Source organism: Polypterus senegalus, chromosome 10 (genome assembly GCF_016835505.1).
Source record: "Polypterus senegalus isolate Bchr_013 chromosome 10, ASM1683550v1, whole genome shotgun sequence".
In the NCBI taxonomy this organism is placed as follows: Eukaryota; Metazoa; Chordata; class Cladistia; order Polypteriformes; family Polypteridae; genus Polypterus; species Polypterus senegalus.
Window position 1 is genome coordinate 154,629,039 of NC_053163.1, and position 19,424 is coordinate 154,648,462.

At 40.1% G+C, this 19,424-nt stretch overlaps 1 protein-coding gene across 1 annotated transcript in view; it reads right to left on the reverse strand.

Moving 5' to 3' along the window:
- Positions 1 to 19,424, reverse strand: part of ptprsa (protein tyrosine phosphatase receptor type Sa) — a 536,941-nt gene that overhangs the window by 255,708 nt on the left and 261,809 nt on the right. The window contains 2 exon segments of the mRNA XM_039767107.1: positions 1,973 to 2,083; positions 11,573 to 11,590. Coding sequence (XP_039623041.1) covers positions 1,973 to 2,083; positions 11,573 to 11,590 — 129 coding nt within the window.

Sequence of the window (19,424 nt, forward strand, 5' to 3'; positions counted from 1 at the left end):
ATTTCAAGATGGTCTGAATATCATCATCATCCTTTTTCATTGTTACATCTCCCATTTCTTTTGCAGAGACATACAGTAATTATAGGTTTCCTTTGCGCCACTACAATAGGCTATCAGACTCAAATTCAAACAAACCTACGTAGTAATATCAGCTTAAAGTAGATTTGTAATTCAACAGCAGCGTAGTAGGAAGGATTCCTTACCTTTACAATAGTCATTCAACTATAGCATAGTAAGTAAAGATACAGAATCCTTCCTACTAGGCTTCTTACATCAACAGTAATTCTACAGTAGCGTATTTAATGAATGTTTTATCTTTATAAACAACAGCAACTGAACAGCAGCGTAGTAGGCAGGATTCCTTACCTTTATATCAACAGTGACTCAACATTAGCATAGTAAAAATAAACAATCATTTCTACGAAGCTACTGTTGAATGACTGTTAATATAAAGATAAAAGAAATCTTCCTAGTCTGCTAATGTAGAATTACTGTTGATGCTCGAAGGATTCTTTATCTTGACATCAACAGGAACTCAGCAATAGTGTAGTAAAGATAAAGAATTCTTCCTATTACACTACTGTTTAATGACACTTGAGGTAAAGATAAAGAACCGTCCTATATCAAAAGTAATTGTATAGCATTATATTAAATTGATCCGTTATCTTTACAACAACAGTAACTGACCAGCAGCATACTAGGAAGGATTCTTTATCTTTATATCAACAGTAAATCAAAAATAGTGTAGCAAAGATAAAAGAAATTGTTTCTACTGCACTACCTATGAATACCTATTGGTGTAAAGATAAAAAATCCATCCTACATCAACAGTAATTCTACAGTCGTATAGTAGGAAGATTTCTTCTACCTTTATGTTAACGGTAATTCAACGGTAGCGCAGTAAGAACGATTCTTTATCGTTACATTAATGTGTGGCCGTTACATTGTGAAATGGTACCTACTGCTGTCTTATGTAATTTAACACTAGCGTAGTAGGAAGGATTATTTATCATTACATCTGTGTGCTGCCATTACATTGTGAAATGGCACCTATTGCTGTCTTGTTCATTTAATGTTCTCTTAGAATTCTTTTTTCCTCTAATGTAATCTCCATGTCTACATAAAATGTTTTGTGGAAGCATGCAGACTATAAAAAGAGCTAACTAAAACAAAGATGGATGTTGGCACCGTGTGTGTAGGATTCTAGCTTGTGCCTGTCGGCATTTCTCAAAATTCCTGGGCAGATCCAATTTTGGAATTAGTGTTACTGTATCAAAAAAAAAATCTTTTAAGAGTTAAATCTAATGAAATTAAGCACAAAACTATGAAATAACACTGAGATTCCAATTGTCAATATGGTGTTACACTGTGTGTTATGGTTTTAAGGCTACGTGTTATGGCTTTTACTGTGTATTGTATTGTTTTGCTTCCTCTGCTGTCTTGGAAAAAGATAATACAAAATACATAAAAATAAAAATAAATAAATAAAAAAACAAACAAATAAAAATAGTCACATACCAAAAAATAAATAAATAAATAAATAAAATAAGTAAAAAATCCTCAGAAAACTTGGGTGCAAGTCACCGTCAAACTCTTCCTAAAGCCAGACTTACCGTGTGAGGCAGGCTCCTGTAAACCAAGGATAGTCTATCTGACTGGCAGAAGGTAACATTCAAAAACATGTGCCAATGCGGCACCTCCTCTGGCGGGGTTTAGCTACTCCATGTGCGCCCTTTTGATATTATGGGCTGCTGGGTGCCAGGGAGAGCTTGAGGTGCCCAGTACAACCATTAACAGACCCATGCCCTTAACCCAAAGACCCTTTAGAACTTTAATTGTGTAATACAACCAAATGCATCCAGTTAAAAGTGCCAGAACACATCATGGTGTCATTGGCTCTGTTGTTTTTTTTTTCGGTGGTTGAAGTGTCTAATATGCCATGGGCTAGATCCGTGGCTCTGGTGCTCCCTACCTCGCACATAAAGATTAGCAGGGGAAGAGTAACGCACGCCGGCGCTGTTGGATGCCACACATTCATATTTGCCTTGGTCCGTCTCTTCGCTGTTCTCAATTTGCAGGGCTCCTGTGAAAGACAAAACAGCCAATCGGGGGAGAGAAAAAGAGGTAGACACATGTTAGACACAAGCCAATAAAAAGACACGGACTGCTCGACATTGACAACAGACACTCGAGGCGCTCCACCTCTCCCCAATAACTCAGACGAGTCCAGCTTGGTGATTGGACTGGAAAGATCATCACACGTACAAAGCTGGCAATTTGAAACATGCCTGGAAAGGTCAGCTTGTCTCTATACCATGGAGCAAACAGAAATTTACAAACAGTACCCATTCAGACAGCTGGATAAGTCCATAAACGTTTTAAAAAATATATTGCAATACTTCCCTAAAGGCACTCACAAATATGTTTCACTTAAAGTTTCTGAATGATCAGCAACTCGAGAACTGAACTCAAGTTAATGAACTTTCTCACATCTCTGAACTGCCCTCAGTTGGGCACACCAGTGTATACAGCAGACATTGTCCAAAATGAAAGTCATTATCAAATGTGCCTCTTAAGAATTTTGTCTCCCCTGAACTGTCGTCCTAATGGGATTCTAATTAAAGGAGACGGTGCGCAAAAATTGAGCAATGACTTTTTTCACAATGGATGACAGGGCATTGCACAACATTAAGACCCGGGATTTACAAAAACTGGACCAGTAATGGCGAGGCAGGACGTTTCTCCAGGATGCTTGGAGCAAATAGTTAAAGGCTTTTTATGAATCTGGAATCTCACTTAGCTTTGTACAGAATCAATTAATCAACAACTCGGAATTATCCAGGACTGCTATATGTTTTTAGTTCCTTTATACTGTGATTGTATCCAGAAATTAAAAGTATCACATAGAATAGGAAGTGATTGATTAGTTTTGCAGGTGCTGGAATAACTGAATTGGAACTACAGAGAAGAGGCTAACTTTCAAAATGTTCCTAAATCTTGAAGGGCACAAATTTTTGGTTTGATTCCTAAGGAGATTCGTGATAGCATATAACTGGAATGGCACTATATAACTTAAAGCTTTGTATCAGTGCTGGGACTGCAGGTCTTTTTATTATATATAAATGATACTGGGAGAACACACACGCCCCACACAGGGAAGACGGGGAACGTGAACTGTATGCACTAGAGGTGCTATATAACCTAACGCTGGTCACTACCCAGGTCCTAAATCATCCTAGTTGTTCTCCTCTGGATGTTCTCTAGTGATGCTACGTCTTTTTTGTAATATGGAGACCAAAACTGAACTCCGTACTCCAGGTGAGAGCCCACTAGTGTGTTATAAAGCCTAAGCATAACTTCCTTTGACTTGAACTGTACATATCAGGGCGCTATATAATCTAACACTGGTAACTGCCCATAGTCCTGAATCATCCTAGCTGTTCTCCTCTGGACTTTCTCTAGTGCTGCTATGACATTTTTGCTTCTTGGATACCAAAACTAAACCCAGTACTCCAGATGAGAGCTCACTAGGGTGTTTTAAAGTTTAAGTATTACGTCCTCTGATTTCTACTGCACACATTAAGGCGCTCTATAACCTAAGACTGATCGATGCCTATGGTCCTGAAATCAGCCTAGTTACTCTCCTCTGGACTGTCTCTAGCGCTGCTTTGTCTTTTATGTAATATGGAGAGAAAAACCGAATCCAGTACTCCAGGTGAGGCCTCACTACTGTATTACATAATTTAAGAATAACTAACCTTGATTTGTAGTCCACATATCGGAGGTGCTATATAACCTAATAATGAAGACTGCCCATGGTCCTGAATCTGCTTAGTTGCTCTCTTCCGGACTTTCTCTAGTGCTGCCACATTCTTTTATGTAATATGGAGACCAAAACTGAATACAAAGTTCTCCAGGTGACAACTCACTAGTGTGTGGAAAAGCCTAATCATAACCTTCTTTAACTTGCACTGCACACATCAGGGTGCCATATAACCTAACTCTATTCCTGAAATCTAGTACCCTCCTCTGGGCTTTCTCTGGTTCTGCTTTGTCTTTTTTTGTAATATGGAGACCATAGCTGAACGCAGTACTCCAAGTTAGGTCTCACTAGTGTGTTACATAAGTTGAGAATCATCTGCCTTTGACTTGTACTGCAAGTATTGGAGGCTCTATATAATTTAACATTCATCACTGTCCATTGTCCTGATTCAGCATCTTCTCTATGTTGCTATGTCTTCTGTGTAATATGGAGACCAAAACCACACACAGTACTCCAGATGAGACCCCACTAGTGTGTTAGAAAAGGTTAAACATAACCTGCCTTCACATGTACCCCACACACTGGAGTTGCTATATAAGTTAACATTAATCACTGCCAATGGTCTTAAATCAGATTAGTTTCTCTCCTCTGGACGTTCCCTAACGCTGCTATGTCTATTTTTTTTTGTAATATGGAAACGAAAACTGAAGACAGTACTCCAGATAAGTTTTCACTTAGGCGTTATAAAGCTTAAGCATGTTCTCGCTTGATATATACTCTATCAACTGGAGGCGCTCCATAGCCAAATGTTGATCACCTAATCTCCTAATATGACTCAGATTTCATGGGGCAGCAGTGCTAACCATTATGGGTAATGGTGGACTACTGTGGGTTGTGCCCAGTTTTGTAAGGTTAGCTGCAAGCTCCCCGAGACCCTGAGTTGAATTAAGCGGTGAGAGGAATGCTCATCAAGACTCGTACAAGAGACTTAGGAGGAGTTGTCTTTGGTTGCTTTGTTATTGCTATTTTGGTCTTCGGTTTTAATTTTCTAGTTTCCTAATTGGTGGGTTACTGGGCAGCCTGACATAAAAGAACGAAGGTATAAACTGAAAAGGTTGCCCACAGAAGCAGAAAGTAAGAGAAATCGACCGAAAGGGACTCTCCGACATTTTGCAAATGCTAACATATATATCAAGTGTATTAGCAGGCGCTGGATATGGTTATCAACAGCTTACAGGACAAAAAAAAAGAGAGATAACTCCTTGTTATACACCGATAGTGCAAGTCCATGGGAATATAATTAGGGTTTCCGCTTCGCTTGGGTAGTGACAGATTGCTAGTTTTCACTTTCTGACAAACTGCCGGAGCTCATTTACTGTTCAGTCAGTGCATATCAATATCGGGATGCCTGTCATCTCTCTGGATCAGCCGTTCAAGTTTGCCGTTATCAGATGCACAGATATCCTGAACAAACAGATAAACAGATGGAGAGCCAAGGAGGCAAATCCACGGCAAATGGACAGGAGAGGCTGGCAGATGATGTGGGAGGCAGTCTTGCGTTCTCTGTATACAGCACAGACAAGCAAACATATTGCCAAGTACAGGGAACATTTTAATGAGCAGAATGTGAGGGAAGCAGAAAAAGAGCAATAAAAAGAACACGCACGTGTTACAAACATGGCAGCTCAGGGGCCAGTATTAATAAATAAAAAAGTATGAAGCTCAGGGAGAGTCTGCCTGGACTTGGACCACCTTCAAAGAGTGCCGGACAGCCGAGACCATCCAGACTCTGTCGTGTAACACTGTGTTCTGCTGGATGCTTCAAAGTCTGCTGCTCATTGTGTTCACTTAGGGACACCAGAGGAGGGGAGGAGGAGGAGGAGGAGGAGGAGGAAATTGGTGGGTTGGCAAGTTGGGCTTCATCAAAACTTCAGAGGGCAACCACAGGGCTGGACATGTCATAGAAGGAGCTTAATTAATAAGGACAGGAGGAAACTTGGAGCAGATGGACATGACAGGAAGACAGATAGGAAAGGAAGAAAAAAGAGCATTATATGAGATAGATAGATAGATAGATAGATAGATAGATAGATAGATAGATAGATAGATAGATAGATAGATAGATAGATAGATAGATAGAGTGAAAGGCACTATATAATAGATAGATAGATAGATAGATAGATAGATAGAAAGATAGATAGATAGATAGATAGATAGAGTGAAATGCACTATATAATAGATAGATAGATAGATAGATAGATAGATAGATAGATAGATAGATAGATAGATAGAGTGAAAGGCACTATATGATAGATATAGTGAAAGGCACTATATAATAGATAGATAGATAGATAGATAGATAGATAGATAGATAGATAGAGTGAAAGGCACTATATGATAGATAGATAGATAGATAGATAGAGTGAAAGGCACTATATGATAGATAGATAGATAGACAGATAGATAGATAGATAGATAGATAGATAGATAGATAGATAGATAGGTAGGGCACTATATAATAGATAGATAGATAGATAGATAGATAGATAGATAGATAGATAGATAGATAGATAGATAGATAGATAGATGTGTGTCAGAGCTTTGGTTTAGTAAACGGCGCTGACTATGAGTCTGAAGAGATGTGCCACTCAAATCCACGCTGATGTGTCCTACGTAGCCGGAGACTAATGCAGAAATTGTTACTCTGACTCTCCTCTTTCATATGCGACACATTTACAGTATGTATGTATGTATTTATTTATACAGTAATTATGTTTTCACTTTTCAGCCTCTTTGTAAGAAATTCAACATTTAAAACTCCAGTGGTCTACTGCTTTTTGTTAGTCCTGCTGTTTTATTTAAAGCTGTTATGTTACAGCCTGGGTTTGCTCCCTAGCTTATGTTTTTATTTAATTTTCAAATAATTGTTTTGTGTTGTTTAAATGTAATTTTTGTTAATTTATTGTTCATTATTTATGCATTGTGTATTTAACTTTGTAATGGCTTCTTGTATTTTGTGGGTGAAACCCCAGGAGGCAGGGCCACTATGACATCATAACGTTTGGGATCGCCCCCTAGCCTTGAGGTGATCCCAACTTACAGCACCATTGGACTTAGTGGAGCTGAGAGCTTCTTAGTTGGGTGTTTTGTTTTGTTTTTTGTTTTCCTTGGATTTTTTTTTTATTATACCTTCAGATTGGACAGCCTGGCACAGACTCCATAACAGAATATCCAGAAGGGGTGGGCAGGCATTTGCCTGAGGACTGTGACTGTATCTGACATTCACTCATACAACTGATGGTGGACCCTGCACAGATTTATTTCTTCCTGTCACACATGCATGCCTGAGGATCTTCCAAAGGGCTGAGATATTCCTAATGTGACAAGCGCCATGCAGGAAGGGGCGCAGCCATATCTCAGATTTCTTCTACAGCGTGGAGCTGTCATCAGGAAACAATGCCTGACCCCAACCCCTACCAAGCACTGGAGGCTCTGCTCTGATATATAAATGGGGCAATTACAGATCAGGGTCATTCGGACCCATGGAAAGAGAGAAGAAACAGAGCTCTTCTTGTAGACACTAACTGAACCGCACATGAGAAGTATTCTATTTATGTTCCATTTCCACACAAGACTCTTTGTGTCTTTCTTTTTTGCTTTGTTGCAAATTAAACTGGGGATCGCCAGGTAGCCACCCCAACAATTCTTACGTTTCAGCAATTCTTTGGTTTGCACCTCATTGATGCTGCTGACTGAGTTTTTGTTTTCTTCCCATCCACTGTCGACTAGGCATTCTGTAATTCCATAGTGCAGTTACTGAAAATAATTAATGAAAGTAACCGTTTTTTTTTCTCTTATGGAATTTTTGTGATAGCTTTGGGACCAATGAGTTTATTTTTGAGGCTGTATTGCCATTCTGGGCCTGTGAAGCCTGAGGCAGAATTGTGGAGTTGGGATGAAGCCCACACTGGGGTGAAGTGTAGCCTGGCCAGTGAAGCGTTTTGGAGGTCTCACAGACCCCTTTCATTATGTGGATGACTCCACGTCATAACATTCACTGGGCTCTCTGCACTCCGTGTCTCTCCACGCTATATGAACTAATAAAATCATAAGACTATCAAAATACTGGGGTATCCATGTTTGGCACACACACACACACACACACTAGTTAATAAAAAGCAAGGATATCTTAATGCCTGAATAAATGTGAGTTATGGAAAAACAAAACAAACGACTTGGCCTCAACTTCCATGACTGACTTTTACGGTCACATAAAGTGAGGTTAAGGCGTGTAACGCGGCCATCAAGCGTAACTAATCTAATAACACGCCTCTGTTTGACTACACAGCGGCGGTAGCTCGCATTCTTGTTAAGCAGGTGTTTTAATTACAGGGTCGCCTTTTGAACGTCGCACTCGGGTGGGCTGCGCGACTCGGCTGGCTGATCACACGGCGCAGGCTCTAGGGAGCGCTAACGAGACCCCCTCCACCCCGCCCAAAACCAATCCAAAAGCAAGCACACCCCCAATTAACTTCTCCCACTCAAACTTCCAAACTTAATTTAATTATTACATTGGCAAAATTGGTTTTCTACCAGAGCAACAAATTCAGTACCCAAGAGGCACAGCAGGAAATGTAATTAACCCTCACAGAGCCCAACATCACAATACCAACAAGGCAATCGTTATCATTTAAACACTCATTAATGAAAAAAACACATGATAAAAATATAAATGTGCCTCCAGACTAACACAGATGTGGCACTGCCACATGAGGAGTCTTAACCTGTGCGTGTTGTATTGTGTCTCGTCTGTCGTTTGTGTGCTTTTAGTCACTGCTGGGGGCTTCCACTCAGATTCAGGTGGTGGAGCCTTTCGCAGTTCACGATCGTGAGCCATGACTGATGGCATTGACTCCAAGGGCGGGATCTGGAAGGCCGACAAACAACACCATTCCGGTTGGACAGCCAATGAAGGTCGGAGCGGCGAGAAGGTAGCGATAGAGAGAGGAAAAGTCGCTTTACGTAGCAAGGGAGAGAGGACGAACGCTATTGACGCTGAGGACAACAAAAAAGTAGAAACGTCTCGCCTCGAACACTGGGGAAAGGTCAGTGAGGTGGAAACCTGCACGCCTTTTCTTTTTCTTTCTTTCTTTCTTTCTTTCTTTCTTTCTTTCTTTCTTTCTTTCTTCTGACTGTCCATAGGCTTTGGATTGCTGATTTTCGGAGGGTGAGATATGTGACCTTTTTTTTTTTTTATAATTTCAGGAGAGTGCCTTCATCCAACTTTCCTCTATCCTTCACAATCTGACTGCCCTCATCGCACTGTTCTCTTTCCAATGGACTATAACCCTTTGGACTTATATATATATATATAAAAACTAGGGGCAAATTGCACAACATGCCAAACCTTGAGGCGGATGGGCTATAACAGCAGAAGACCATGTTGGGTCCCACTCCTGTCGGCCAAGAACAGAAAGCTGAGGCAGCAATGGGCACAGGCTCACCAAAATAGGAAGTTGAAGACTGGAAAAATATAACATTTTGATTTCTTCAGAGGCACAACGATGGTAAGGTCAGAAAAGCATGAAACACATGCCCTTAACATGCCTTGGGCCAACTGTCCAGGCAAGTAGTGGTGGTGTACTGGTCTGGAGAATACTTCCTTGGCATAATTTGGGCCCATTAATACCAATCAATTATCTCTTGAATGCCATGGCCTATTTAAGTATTGCACCTTCCTTTCATGGCCACAATTTAATCAGCTTCTAATGGCTCTTCCGGCATGACAATGCAACATGTCACAAAGCAAAAGTCATCTCAAACCTGTTTCATGAACATGGCAATGAGTTTGGTGTTTTTCAGTACTCTTCAGAGTCACCAGTAGTTAATCCAATAGAACACCTTAGGGATGTGGTAGAACAGGAGCATAAATTGTGCAGCTAACAGATCTGCAGGACTCGCGAGATGCAATCATGTCAGCATGGACCAGAATCTCAAAGGAATGCATCCAACCAACAACTCATGGAATCTATACCACGTAGAACTGAAGGTGTTTCACAGCAAAATGAGGCCCCACGCAGTATGAGGATAATGGACCTAAAATGTGCTCAGTGAGTGTATATGAGGAGCTACAAAGCCACGTGGTGAGTGTGATCCAACATGGAACAGAAAGACTGACCCAGTGATGAAGCGGCCAGAGCATCCATTACTTCTGAAGTGACATCTCTTGGTGGCAGTCAAACAAAATGAGATGACATCATCTGAGTCACCTGAGTGCCCTGGAAATGGCTGAGGAGTATAGTGCTTAAGGCACAGACCTCAAGATAGATAGATAGATTGATCCTACTTGGCAGGATTAATTAGATAGATAGATAGATAGATAGATAGATAGATAGATAGATAGATAGATAGATAGATAGATAGATAGATAGATAGATAGATAGCGTAGTTGGCAGAATTATTTAGATAGATAGATATGCTCTATACAGTATAATAGACAGATATGAAATGCACTGTATAATAGAGATAGAAATGAAAAAGAATCAATAATAGATAAACAAGTAGAGATATCCATGGCAAAAAAGCTCAAGGGCACCATATAACAGATACATTGACAAACAGCTAGATAGATATGAAAGTCACTATATAACACCAATCCAAGCCGTGTGTCATCTGTTGCCCAGACTTCAAAGGGCGGCTGGAGCCCCAACTGAGGTCATTTAAGAGAAGGTCCTGCCACCCTGACTCAGGTAAATGCTTGATGAAGCTCTCTATTAATGAAAGGTGATGTGAGGGAGGTGAAGGATGGGTGCTGAGTTCCAGGTGGACTTGGGAAGGATAGGGTGAGGGTGAACATCATGGGTCACAAGAAGTACTACGCTACATATACTTATTCTGTTATTGCTTTTAAGTCAAGGGATGGCTGATTTGGACCTAGGAACCAATAAAGATGCTAAGATGCTCCATGATGGTCTACTATATAGAAAGTTTGAGGCTGTCAATGTGTATAATTTTTTTTTCCTTGCCAGGAGAAACTTCTAAAAATTGCCTTCCAAAAAATGCCAGCCATTTCTGAATATAGTTTTACACATAGGGCCATGAATTAATACTCATAACTGACTGATCATCAACTGGGTTATCGAAAAACAGGTGGTCAGAAGGTGGCTGTTGGATTGTCCCACAAAGATCATCAAGTGTTACATGCAGTGCCACCACGATAGGGAATTGTGCGACCATTAAATAAAATGCTTTGCTGTATCTTTCACATTCAAAGATGATATACAAGAAAATATTTTTTTAAGGTTGAAATAAATACGAAAAATATTTAAATAAATAGGCCTAGAGTAGATGGAGAATATTGGACCACTCAGCACTTGTTCAACCTACAAACACTTATATGTCATACTGATTTTAAAAGCAGGAAATTTTTAAAATAATAATAAATAAAAATAAATTTTAGCATTATTGCCACAGTAGCTTTTTAACATACCTGTAAAAGCATGAAAGAACCATGAAATCCCCACAACAACATGACATACAACATAAACACAAAAGAGAAGACCAAAAACTGAGGAGCTCACACAGCACAGGACACCATAAACAGAATCACAGAGGAGGACAATTAAAGCAAAATGAAAGAAAACAAAAAGTGGATAAGAACACAGAAAATCACAACAGCTGCAAAGGTTGGATTATTCTTTTAGTGATTGAAGAAAGAAAATTGGTTAGTTTTCAAAAATGTCTTTTAGGGAGTTAGTTTAGCATTAATGCTTGATTTATTGTGATTATTGTCGTTATTATTAGTCTTACCTCGTATTGGAGTACCTTCTGCAAGAGAATATCGATAAGAGGCCAAAACACAAAAAAAGGGAAAAAAGTGAAGAGAGAAAATAATTAAGAATTTTAGTTTCCTTCTTATTTCTTTTGTTATCAGGCTGGATTTGGTTATTAAGATATTTTCTGATTGCTAGAAGTGGCTTTGTGTGATCAGGCAGGATTTAGGACTGCTGGCTTTCAAAAGGACCCCAGATCAGGTGGGCAACTGATCTGATATTTAAAACAAGGGGAACACACAGGGGAGGTCAGGGAGCAGGGAGACGTGTGTGTGGACGTGTATACACACCTATTTCACTATGAATCCATTTCCCATCTGTCAACCTGTTTATAGTGCAATTTACATCGATTGATCTATTATGTACAGACTTTCCTATCGCTCCACCTGTTATACTGTAAATCAAGCTTATTACACAGTGTCATTCATGTTCATTCACCTATTAGACTGGTTTTCACATCTACCTGCTATATAATGCCATTTTTATCTGCCTTACTATCAATCTATCTACAGTACTTTAGAGTCTATCTTCTATCTATCTATCTATCATATTGCACCTTTCCTATCTATCTATCTATCTATCTATCTATCTATCTATGTATCTATCTATCTATCTATCTATTACATAGTACCTTACATATCTATCTATCTATCTATCTATCTATCTACCTATCTATTGTGCCTTTCACTCCTATCTATCTATCTATCTATCTATCTATCTATCTATCTATCTATCTATCTATCTATCTATCTATCTATCTATCTATCTATCTGTCTGTCTACCTATCTATCATATAGTGCCTTTTCTTTCTATCTATCATATTGCACCTTTCCTATCTATCTATCTATCTATCTATCTATCTATCTATCTATCTATCTATCTGTCTGTCTGTCTGTCTGTCTGTCTGTCTGTCTGTCTATCTATCTATCTATTATATAGTGCCTTTCATATCTATCTATCTACCTATCATATAGTGCCTTTTCTTTCTGTCTATCATATTGCACCTTTCCTATCTATCTATCTATCTATCTATCTATCTATCTATCTATCTATCTATCTGTCTGTCTGTCTGTCTGTCTACCTATCATATAGTGCCTTTTCTTTCTATCTATCATATTGTACCTTTCCTATCTATCTATCTATCTATCTATCTATCTATCTATCTATCTATCTATCTATCTATCTATCTGTCTGTCTACCTATCTATCATATAGTGCCTTTTCTTTCTATCTATCATATTGCACCTTTCCTATCTATCTATCTATCTATCTATCTATCTATCTATCTATCTATCTATCTATCTATCTGTCTGTCTGCCTATCTATCTGTCTGTCTGTCTGTCTATCTATCTATCTATTATATAGTGCCTTTCATATCTATCTATCTACCTATCATATAGTGCCTTTTCTTTCTATCTATCATATTGCACCTTTCCTATCAATCTATCAATCTATTATATAGTGCCTTTAACATTATCTATCATATTGCACCTTTCCTATCTATCTATCAGCCTGTCTTTTATATAGCACTTTTTCATGTCACATCTATCTACCAATTATATAGCATCAAGCGAAAATTCATGTCTATCTACCTATTATATAGCACCTTTCACATCTATCTATGGATGTAGCTCTTCCTAGAGCTGGCCACCCGACCAAACTGAGCAGTCATGGTAAGAGAGATAACCAAAAACCAGATGGTCTCTCTGGGTAAGCTACAGAGAACCTGTGTGGAGTTGGGAGAAACTTCCAGAAAGACAACGACCACTACCAAACTCCACTTATCTAGGTTATATGGCAGAGTGGCCAGACAGAAGCCTTTCTTCAATGAAAGACAGGCAGAAGTCATACTTGCAGTTTTGCAAAAAGGCACCTGAAGGGCTCTCAAGCTGTGAGTAACAAGATTCTCTGGTTTGTTGAAACCAAGATTAGCATTTTGGTCGGTGGAAACCAGGCACTGCTAATCACCTATGCAATACCATTCCAGTTATGAAGAATAGCGATGCTAGGGGACAAGAGGTGGCTGAGGAAAAGGTGAAAGGAGCAAAGGAACAGATTTCTCTAATGAAAACCATAAGCGTCTCTGGACCTCAGGCTGCGCTGGAGGTTTTCCTTTTAACAGGATAAAGCAAAGACAAGCCAGGAGTGGCTTAAGGACAACTCTGAGAATGTTCTTGAGTGGCCCAGCCAGGGCTTGGACTTGAACGTAATCAGGCATCTCTGAAGAGACCTGCACATGATATGCCCACTAATGGTCTCCATCCAGCATGACAGAATTTAAGAAGGTCTGCAAAGAAGAACCCGCAAAATCCAGGTGTGTAAAGCTTGTCACATCAGACCCAAGAATGGCTGCACAAGGGGCTTCAACTAAGCGCTCAGGATATACGTGTGTTGATGTGAGTTTTTCATACTGTAACTATGCAAAAATTCTGTAACTCCTGCTTCCACGTCGTCATTCTGGGGTATGGCGTGTTGCTTGAAGAGGAAACTTAATTTAAAGGATAGTAGCACAAGGCTGCAACATAACAAAATGTGTAAAAGTTAAAAGGGTCTGAAGCCTTTCGGAAGGCACTATATCACTTTTGCTGAAGTTCATCAGTCTGCTGTACAGAAAAAAAATATTTCATACACAGATATAAAAAAACAAAAGAACAGCACAGACTGGGGAAAGGCCATGGACACTCATGTCATGGCACATCAGTGAAGCTGGGTACAGAGCAGCCTATTGAGGGTCCTTTTTCAACCAGCAGGTAAATACCAGCCCACACATTTACTTTATTATGTGATGCTTTGCCCATCTCTGGAAATAAAACCATCATTTGTCAATTTCAAAGTAGCAGACTCTTCACCCGACTTCCCCAATCGGGGTCACACCTGCAGGCTGTTGACCACATTGGAGCAAATCCGCTTCTCTGTGATTGTTGAGCGAAGCACGGAGAATTGGTAGGGGGGGACGGTGGAATTGTCACCCGTTGTAGGACAAGAATTTGTTTTTTGTGTAATATTTTCATTCTTGACATTTCCCCGTGAACTATACAGCATGCACATTCACGAGGAGACAGTCAGTCGGCCTCGACATTTCATGACCTGGACGTGCAAAACAACAGTGAGGTCCCTGAATTTAGAAAATGTCAGATGTGCTTCTTCGGATTGTGTTTTTTTTCCAGACTCCTCACTCCATTCAAAACTGCGGCACATAATGCAGTGCAGACATTTTAAAGCACAAAGCACAAATGTAGACAACAATTTAGGCTGAATTACGGTCTCATGACACAGTACAGTGGCAGGAAAAAGTATGTGAAAAGTGTGCACTTATGTATATATTTGTCTTAAAATGTGGTGTGATCTTCATCTTCAGTTAAACTAACAAAATACACCATCTGTTCTTACATTTAACATACAAATTACTGTAGTAAGAGTTGTGCTACCCAACTAAGATGGGTGGAAATCTAAGCAATCAATGTAGACCTCAGTGTTAACGTTTGCAGAGTACCATCTGTTGGAATGAGAAATGCAAGGCATAAGTCTCTGTCATATGCCACTTGCCTAAAGGAGGTGTAAAAGCAGTGTTAACGTTTGTGATGTGCCATCTGTTGGAATGAGAAATGCAAGGCATAAGTCTCTATCATATGCCAGTTGCCAAAGGAGGTGTAAAAGCAGTGTTAACGTTTGTGATGTGCCATCTGTTGGAATGAGAAATGCAAGGCATAAGTCTCTATCATATGCCAGTTGCCAAAGGAGGTGTAAAAGCAGTGTTAATTGCCAAAGGAGGTGTAAAAGCAGTGTTGTGATGTGCCATCTGTTGGAATGAAAAATGCAATGCATAAGTCTCTATCATATGCCAGTTGCCAAAGGAGGTGTAAAAGCAGTGTTAACATTTGTGATGTGCCATCTGTTGGAATGAAAAATGCAATGCATAGGTCTCTGTCATATGCCAGTTGCCAAAGGAGGTGTAAAAGCAGTGTTAACGTTTGTGATGTGCCATCTGTTGGAATGAGAAATGCAAGGCATAAGTCTCTATCATATGCCAGTTGGTGCTGGATTCCACAAAGCAGTGTTAGTGTTTTTGCTGTGCCATCTGTTGGAAAGTCAAATGTAATGCATTTTATTACTACAAATGTTTGTAAAGTGTTATCTGAACGTACATACTGAATGTACTAAGTGAAGCCTTGGTAAGTCTGCCATTGAGAAATAGCACAACCTTTAAGGACAGAAAGTACCTGAAGTTTAACACGAGAAGGCTAAGGTTGTAATGAAACAGAGAAGAGACCTTTTTATCCTCTTTCTGCCTTTAATTCTGAATGTGTAATAATGTTTTCTGAAATTTTGAGATTTGTTCCTTTCAAATTTTCGCTAAAACTTTAAAAACAAACTTTATTGGACTGAGAAATTTCTTTTGTTGCGCGTTTGACTCATGCTGGAAACTACTTTTCCAACTCAGTAGCTGCTCGATTTTGGGAATCTGGAAAACATGCAGCTACAATTCCAAAGGATTCACATACTAATTCTTGCCACTGTAGACCAAGATACCAGTTTATGAAGGAAGTACAGGTTCCTTTATTCCAACACGTTATGTGTCACTTCATTAGTATAAATTAGTCACAGCAGCGCTTGTAGCATCAGTTAGTGTTCTGCTGGACAAAACCTTGACCACCTTTAAGAAGGATCTGGGTGGGATAATGGGACAGCTTAGCTATTAGCTAAATAAACCTCACATGGAAAAGAGTGTGCACCACCACTTGACTTTCATAAATGGTTGATCGCTTCTGACCTTGGGAGAAGATTTGTTTCCTAGCAAGACAAAGACCACCAGCTGACTATTTTTTCCAAAAAACGCAGTTTTCTGAAAATAATAAAAATTCTTTGCATTTATATAGCGCTTTTCTCACTACTCAAAGCGCTCAGCAATTGCAGGTTAAGGGCCTTACTCAAGAGACCCAACAGAGCAGAGTTCCTTTTGGCATTTACGGGATTCGAACGGGCAACCTTCTGATTGCCAGTGCAGATCCCTAGCCTCAGAGCCACCACTCCGCCTAATGAAAAGCACACAAAGCAATGGTTTTACACATAAATCAACATAAAACGTCTGTTGCTATGTGCTGTGGCTGCTATTGGCGCATGTTTGGCATCTCTGGCGGCAGTTGCTGTGCATGGGCACCTCGATGGTCAGCAGTAAGGCACGCTGGGCCGGCTGCCTGGCTGTCTTCACACAGCAGGTGGGTGGTGGCGGTGGCAGCCGCAGTGAGACGCAATCTGGTTTGTACCTCTTGTCATCATAAGTGGTGGTCCTCCCAGGCGAACGCTGCCATAGGCGCATCAGCTACACAAAAGTGTTCAGCACCACGATCAGCTGTGGACCGATCAGACAATGCTGGTACCTCACTGTCGTTTTTGATACCCATCTCCAGGTCGGTCTCTGACAAGTCAGAGTCCTATTCAATGACATTACGTGAAACGTCCGTGGAGTATTTTGCTTTGCACATTTGCTTCGGTTTCTCACCAGATGTCGATGCCATTTTAGAGGTTGTTTGCTTGTCGCTACTCACCCACGCGTAGGTATTCGAGGTTAAAGCTACGTAACTGTTCTTCTACCAAAGAGAGTCGTACTAAAATGTAAGGGCAAGGTTTGTTGCAGTTTACAGCTGATTACCGTCCTCTACCCCTGAATTTTGACAAAAGTCGACTTCAGCCCTGAAAGAGTTAAAGCCAAAGCTACACAGGAATGGCTTCAAATTAACAGTGTGAATATCCTGGAGTGGCTGAGTCAGAGTTCTTGGGAATCTGTGGCAGGACTTGACAAAGTCTGTTCACTCACGATCTCCATGGCACAACGGACAGAGCTTGAGAAGTCTGACAAAGAAAAATGGAGAACAATGGCAGAGATGACTGAGACTTAAGGCTATCATGTACTAAGTACTGATATGAAGGGAGTGTGTGTATATATTTATATATAAGTACATATTTGTAATTAATTCCCATCACTTTGCACTGATCTGTTTTTACTCTGATCTTTTACATTGATCAGTGCCGACACATTTGTTAAGATGGGCACATGTCACTACTCCTCTCTTCAGATCACTACATTGGCTCCCTGTTAGCAGCACGTATTAAGTTCAAATCCTCGATCATCTCCTACAGAGTACTCAATGGTTTTGGCACCTACACTCACCGGCCACTTTATTAGGTACACCTGTTCACCTGCTTGTTAATGGAAATATCTAATCAACCAATCACACGGCAACAGCTGCATGCATTTTGGCCTGTAGATGTCAAACCAAGCATCAGAATGAAGAAGAAAGGTGATTGAAGTGACTTTGAAGGTGTCATGGTTGTTGGTGCCAGATGGGCACAAAATCCACAGGGATTTTCACAGACAATCATCTCTAGGGTTTACAGAGAATGGTCTGAAAACGGGAAAATATCCAGTGAGCGGCAGTTCTCTGGGCCTTGTGTATGCCAGATGTCAGAGGAGAATGGCCAGACTGGTTTGAGCCAATTAAAAGACAACAGGAACTCAAATGACCACTTGTTACAACCGAGGAATGTAGAAGAGCATCTCTGAATGCACAACATGTCGAACCTTGAAGCAGGTGGGCTACTACAGCAGGAGACCACAGCGGGTGCCAATCCTGTCAGCTAAGAACAGGCAACTGAGGCTACAATTCACAAGGGGCTCACCAAAATTGGACAATCGAAAACTGGAAAAACATTGCCTGGTCTCAATTTCTGCTGTAACATTCGGATATCAGAGTCAGAATTTAGCATCAACAACATGAAAGCATGAATCCATCCTGCCTTATATCAATGGTTTAGGGTGGTTGTGTTGGTGTAATGATGTGGAGGGTATTTTCTTGGCACACTTTGGGCCCCTTCGTACCAACTGAGTATCGTTTAAATGCCACAGAGTATTGCTGCTGAGCATGTCCATCCTTTTATGACCTCAGTGCCCCCATCTTCTGATGACTCCTTCCAGCAGGATAACGCACCATGTCACAAAGCTCACATCATCTCAAACTGGTTTCTTAAACATGACAAGGAGTTCACTGGACTCAAATGGCCTCCACAATCACCAGATCTCAGTCTGTTAGAGCACCTTTGGGATGTGGTGGAACAGGAGATTCACATCATGGATGTGCTGGCCACAAATCTGCAGCGACTGTCAATACGGATCAAAATCCCTGAGGAATGTTTCCAGCACCTTGTTGAATCTTATTAAGAATTAACGGCAGTTCTGAAGGCAAAAGGGGGTCCAACCAGTACTAGCAAGGTGTAGCTAATAAAGTGGCCAGTGAGTGTGTGTGTGTGTATATATATATATATATATATATATATATATATATATATATATATATATATATATATATACACTAAAAACAATCTAAATAAATACTTAAAACTACAATACCATTAAAACTGATCCCAGCAATACATCATCTAGAGATTGTTGAGGGTGTGACACCTCCAAAAGGTATGTCTAAGCATGTAGAGAGATTGGCCGCATTTATTAAACCTATATATATATATATATATATAAATATATAAATAATATGGAGCCATTTGTAAGGTCCTCTGCACCTTCTCAGCGACTCAGATTCTGCTGATGAATGGCGTCTGGTGATGTCACATCAAATCTCAATCCACAATCTCTTCATTGAGTAGCTGGTGGAATGAGCTGCCTACTTCTATCTGAACTTCTGATTCCCGCAATGTCTTTAAAGAAATGTTTCAAGACTCTCTTGTTCTGTGAATTTCTGTCTAATGATGATGATGATGGTTTGGTTCAGATCTCATAACAGAGTTAGTGTAACCAGCTGGATATTGTTCTTAGCT